We start from the raw sequence: 5,576 nt of genomic DNA on the forward strand, positions 1-5,576 counted from the left end.
ATAATCAAAAGTACACAATTAAAATTATTGTAAATATCGCACAATATCTCGAAAAGGATACATGTATTGGTGGTAAATTTATGTCCTGAGTAAAACGATAATGTAGAGAACATAATTCAAAATGTTGGTAATTATCGACATTTTTACTTCCGTTTAGATGCAAGTGATTTCTCATCGGAGTTCACTCTTTGCTGTAAAATCCCCTTAAATCATCGATTAATGATGGTGCTATTGAATACTATCCACCCTAGATAAATATTTGTTATTATCATTGCTGTTTCAAATTGGATTAAGTAGTACTTGGATTAAGTAGTACTCTGCTCTACTCCTGATCTTGAAGTGACAAGAACGATACTTTATCGATGATCGAAAAATCAGGGAGACTCTATTAGTAATTTTCTTAAATTATTGCTGCCACATAAGCGAAGCTTTAGCTTCTAGAGAGATAAAACATATGCCGATTTATTCGATTGATGAAAAGAAAAATATTTAAAATAAACATTAATCACATCAACATTTAGGAGAGTATTATTTTACAGACTCAAGTTTATGTCATGAAAACAAATGATAATGATAATAATAATAAAAGTCTATTTAAAACTATTAAAATATCATACAACTTTTAATAAAGATATTTCAAAAATATTGTTATCTACGCTGATAATAATACAAAATAATCTCAAAAAGAATGAAAAATCAAAGGAAGTGTCAGAAGTAAATAATCGGTGGTAAAGTTCCACGATTTATTGCGTACAAATTGCTAAAGCAATATCCATAGTCCAAACTTATATTTAAGATCGTGTTGAGTCAGATGTTAAGTGATCTTCAGATTCCATTCAGTTAATGCAGCAAAGTACTACATCTCGAAATCGTACTTGAAACGATCTGAAATACAAGAATGTGAATATCGTTCAAAGTCATTTGCAGAAACATATTATATGAAATAAAATAATTATCTGTTACTGATTAAATTCACTATCGGTACATAAAGAAAAATAATTATTTAAAAGAAATAAATTTTTAAATCACTTTATTGTAGATTACTTCAATCATTTTAAATTTTGCATTTTATTTTTTACGTTATAATTTACAATCTAATTTGTTAATCTTTTAATTCTGTTTAATTTCTTAAGATTATATTTAGCTATTACTTAAGCCAACGGCACACGATACTATTTTTCCTACTGAATCCCTTACGAGAGCCAATCAGGTTTCAGTTTTGAATCACCTGATCGAAAACTCTGCATCTTGATTGGCTCTCGTGAGCAATCCAGCAGGAAAAATAGTATCGCGTGCCGTTGACTTTACTCTTTAATTCATCTGTTCTCCTAAAGCAGGAATGGACAAAAATGCAGATGCCCGCGGGTGCCCAACTACATATCCCCACTCCAATCAACGCCCCACCTACACTCAAACGTGACGATCTATGCTCTGTTTCACTGCTCGATATTTTTTTCGCACTATTGCCTAATATACTTTCTCACTATCGCCCAGCATGCTCAGTTATTATCCGCAGACAACCGAGCGCCCCCGAGCGCTGCCCACTTGCTCATCGCTATCCTAAAGTATAAATAAAAATGATTTATGTGCAAAATTCTTCAAACATAGAGGACATTTCCATATCCTCTAAAGAAGTCGCTATTTTTAATATTTCAACAACTGGTATAATAACAGTAATCAACTTGGCCTGTGCACGTATCAACGATTTATTCAAGATTCTTTAAACGTCATAAATTGAATTTTTGCTTATACAAAAAATGCGCATACTTTTCATTGAGTTCCGGTATCAGCATTGTGAATAACAGTGACACACAATTTTCCTTAATCGGATTCATTGATCTTTCATCTTTGAAGCGAGGTTTAATGGTACTTTAATTTCAATATAGACATATTTTCCTAAAAATAATTCTTGTTAAACCAAGTTACTCGTAAATAGTATCGTAACTGTATAGACTATTTTCTATTAAAAAAATATTCGTCATTGCATGATACACTACTTGAATTTGCATCATGAATGTCATCAGCCATGAATAATCCGAGTATTGAAGAAACATTCATGCCTACTTCAAATGAATCGGTTAGTTTAGCAAAACGAAAAAAGCTTAAATTAAAACTTTACGTCACAGTTCAGTTTTTTTCCAAATCAGTTAAATTAATAAAGCTATAATTAATTCTGGTAAGTAAACAAACTAATAGATAATTAAATCTTTAATTCTTGCGCTTAATAAAGTATCAACATATTATTATCGATTATTTATATGTGATGAGTTAACATGTTTTCAAAATCTAAGGCTACAAATTTTTTTCCATAATAATTTGAAGAAAATATAATATATTCTAATTTTATTATCGAAATTTGACAGCTTGAATTCGTATTTATGCTTTATTCCAAAAATTTCTAAAAAATTAAAGCTTAATGTATTGCCAGACATAACAGAATAAAACATGCGAATAACTGTTTTTCAAAAATAATATTTTAGAAATGTATAGTTAATTTCTAAAAGCGTAATTTTTAATTACCAAATTAGAAATAAAGGTTTTTAATACTTGAAATGCAGTTACTTAAAAAACTTTATTAAGTATACATCAGAACAGCCAAATGATATTAATAAAAGCATCTCATATAAAATGTAAAAACACTTTTAATTATGTAGTGAACTGAATATCAGTCTTTCATTTAAACAATTTAATGTAAAATATATGTACCTATACGTGTACTACACGTGTATGTATAGATACACTTTCTTCGTTTAGTCATCGTAATTATTAAAATGCAACGGTCAGCACAATTTTCTCAGTTTTTTTAACGTTTTTCTTAAGCTGAATGATTTCTTTCAATTTCATCAAATATACACCTATATTAAATGTTAATAGACCGATCCTCTTCTTCATGTACTTTTCATCAAATACACACGTACATTCAATGTTAATAGACCGATCCTCTTCTTCATGTACTTTTCATCAAATACACACGTACATTCAATGTTAATAGACCGATCCCCTTCTTCATATACCTTGCTCACCTCAATATTTGCGTATTTCTTTATCTCAGTCGAGACGCAGTTGTAGTCGTGTCTACCTCGATCACCTTCATAACCTGACTAAGAACACAACTTTTTGCGCGTCAGTTTTTGCGCGTTGGTCTTGACGAGGAGCAGCATTCTGGAAGAAGTACTCCTCACGCATTACAAAGATCAGAGTTGATAGAAAGTTAAAACATTCACCGATTTGCAGGATTCAATATCAACGTTGACAGGTAAATTTTGATCTGTTGATTTTGCAAGTGAGAAGGAGAAATTGAAAAAGATTTTTTACCAGACCTAAAAAATATCAGTGAGATGACACGAAACAGCAAAGACTACATTGAAGATGTGTTAAGCATGTCGGATCTTCCAAACGCTAAAGACGACCAAAGTGAAATTCCTCAATTCTTCGCGGGATGTAACGTCCTAATAACGGGCGGTTCCGGTTTCATTGGTATACTTCTAATAGAAAAATTATTGAGGTAGGATATTTTAACACAAAAGGCTATGGTATGCAAAAATGCAAGTAGCTCATTAAAGTGCATTAATGTAATATAACTGATTTTTAACGTAAAGCATTTTAGTAATAATTTCTTTAATAATAAAAATATATTCTTAGAATTGTGTAAATTCTGTATAAAACGTTAAATTATGTTTTTCACGTTTAGCGAATTGAATAGACAGAAATCTATCGTTTTCAACAGATATTTGTTTATAAATATACATATATTATAAATTTGTTAAAATAAATGTACATACATATCTAGATGCTGCCCGAATATAGGAAAGCTATACATATTCATGAGGGAGAAAAAAGATAAAAAACCTGACGAGAGATTTAAACAACATTTCGACAGCCCAGTTAGTATATAAATAATGAGCATGTAATATGATATATTAATAAAATTTTATATATGTATAAACATGTATGTAATTAGTTTAACAATTTTTTCATTATTTTTTCAACATTTTCTTTTCAGGTTTACGACAGACTGAAAAAAGAGCAGCCCAACTATAATTCTAAAATAATAATGATAGAAGCCGATATGACCAAGTTGAATCTTGGTTTGTCACAGAGAAATCGAGAACGTCTGTTAGACACAAACGTAATTTTCCACGCAGCAGCGACTGTACGATTTAATGAAACAATTCGAACTGCGGTGACCATAAACGTTAAAGGAACGAAGCAGCTTCTGTTTTTAGCAAAAGAAATGCCGAATTTAAAAGTATGTGAATAAAGAATCATTATCAAGTTTTCAGCTTTATAATTGCAGAAATTCATTTACTTCATTTTTAAATTTTCTTAGGCATTCGTCTACGTATCAACTGCATTTGCTCATTGTGTAAACAATTACATCGAGGAAAAACATTATCCAACGCCTATGGAAACGGATAAGATTTTGACCTTGCTCGATATTTTGAACGATGAACAATTGGAGAAACTCACGCCAACGTAAGTGTAGCCCTTTCAGTGAAAGTCGACCGTTACTTACTTGACTTATGTTAGTGTGCCTTAATATTCTGCTGTAATTGTTATAATTGCAAGAGCATTATTTTTACTTTCTTATTTTTTTATTCTGCAGTCAATCACAAAAATATCTAAAAGATTTTTCATGTAGTTTTGATTAAAAAATTCCGTAATTATGTATTATTAATCTTTAAATCTGATGTATAAATAAATATATATATATGTATTGTGTGTGTATGGATATAACAGAGTGTCTGATAAGTAACTGATTAATCTTACTGATTAGTGGCCTACCGATTAATGTTACTGATTAGAACTCGAAATCTGTCCAAACCCGGATTTACTGGAAAATTCTAGTTTTTGCTAAGTCTTCTCGATAACTCGCATGATTAGTTAAAACTAATATTGACTGATTGCTCTTTACAATTAGTAAAATCATAGGCTAGACTTCCGAAAAGTCCATACTTCCAATTTGTTTCGAACTACATGCACTTGCGTATTTTGATGTGCTGATTACAAATATGATGGTGAAAATTGGCGTAACTTTTATTTTCATGGTGAAAACCATACAAAATCGTCCAAAATTGATGTTTTTTTTGTTTATTTTATCAAGTACTGAAAAATTCAAAAACATTTTAAACAAATCGTATACGTACTGCAAAGTACATGCTTAGATGGGAGGACCTTCAGAGTCCATCATTTTTCTCTAAAACTATCACTCGTACAGTAACAATCGTACAGTAACAATAGGGCATAAAATGCATATTTCAAAAAGATCTACAACTTTTGTTTTGAAACATTTTTTTAATTGTCCAGTATTTGATCAAATAAACCCTAAAAACATAAATTTTTGACGATTTTGTATGGTTTTTATTATGAAAATAAAAGTTGCGCCAATTTTCACTATCATATTTGTAATCAGCACATCAAAATACGCAAGTACACGTAGGTTAAAAAGAATCGGATTTATATGCTTTTCGAAAGTACACCCAAATCATATTCTAACGTATTGGCGATTGTCAATTGTTACGTGCAGTCATCAGATGCAAGTCGAATATTCATCGCGACCGCGTTGCCCTTCACCT

General features: G+C 30.6%; 1 protein-coding gene and 1 long non-coding RNA gene across 2 annotated transcripts in view; one reads left to right on the forward strand and one right to left on the reverse strand.

Moving 5' to 3' along the window:
- Positions 1-731: 731 nt before the first annotated feature.
- Positions 732-2,275, reverse strand: LOC105567384. Its single transcript, XR_001009351.1, has 3 exons — positions 1,768-2,275; positions 1,409-1,560; positions 732-885 (listed from the first exon to the last, which is right to left on the reverse strand). It is a non-coding gene; the product is annotated as an uncharacterized LOC105567384 (long non-coding RNA).
- A 749-nt stretch (positions 2,276-3,024) lies between these two features.
- LOC105567419 (fatty acyl-CoA reductase 1-like) overlaps positions 3,025-5,576 on the forward strand; it is a 15,884-nt gene continuing 13,332 nt past the window's right edge. The window contains exons 1-5 of the mRNA XM_012022283.1: positions 3,025-3,256; positions 3,319-3,505; positions 3,791-3,884; positions 4,004-4,249; positions 4,331-4,476. Coding sequence (XP_011877673.1) covers positions 3,339-3,505; positions 3,791-3,884; positions 4,004-4,249; positions 4,331-4,476 — 653 coding nt within the window. The 5' untranslated portion in view covers positions 3,025-3,256; positions 3,319-3,338. The remainder of the gene's footprint in view (positions 3,257-3,318; positions 3,506-3,790; positions 3,885-4,003; positions 4,250-4,330; positions 4,477-5,576) is intronic.

The sequence above is a fragment of the Vollenhovia emeryi genome, unplaced genomic scaffold (genome assembly GCF_000949405.1).
Source record: "Vollenhovia emeryi isolate VEMERY1.0 unplaced genomic scaffold, V.emery_V1.0 DF939138.1, whole genome shotgun sequence".
Lineage (NCBI taxonomy): Eukaryota > Metazoa > Arthropoda > Insecta > Hymenoptera > Formicidae > Vollenhovia > Vollenhovia emeryi.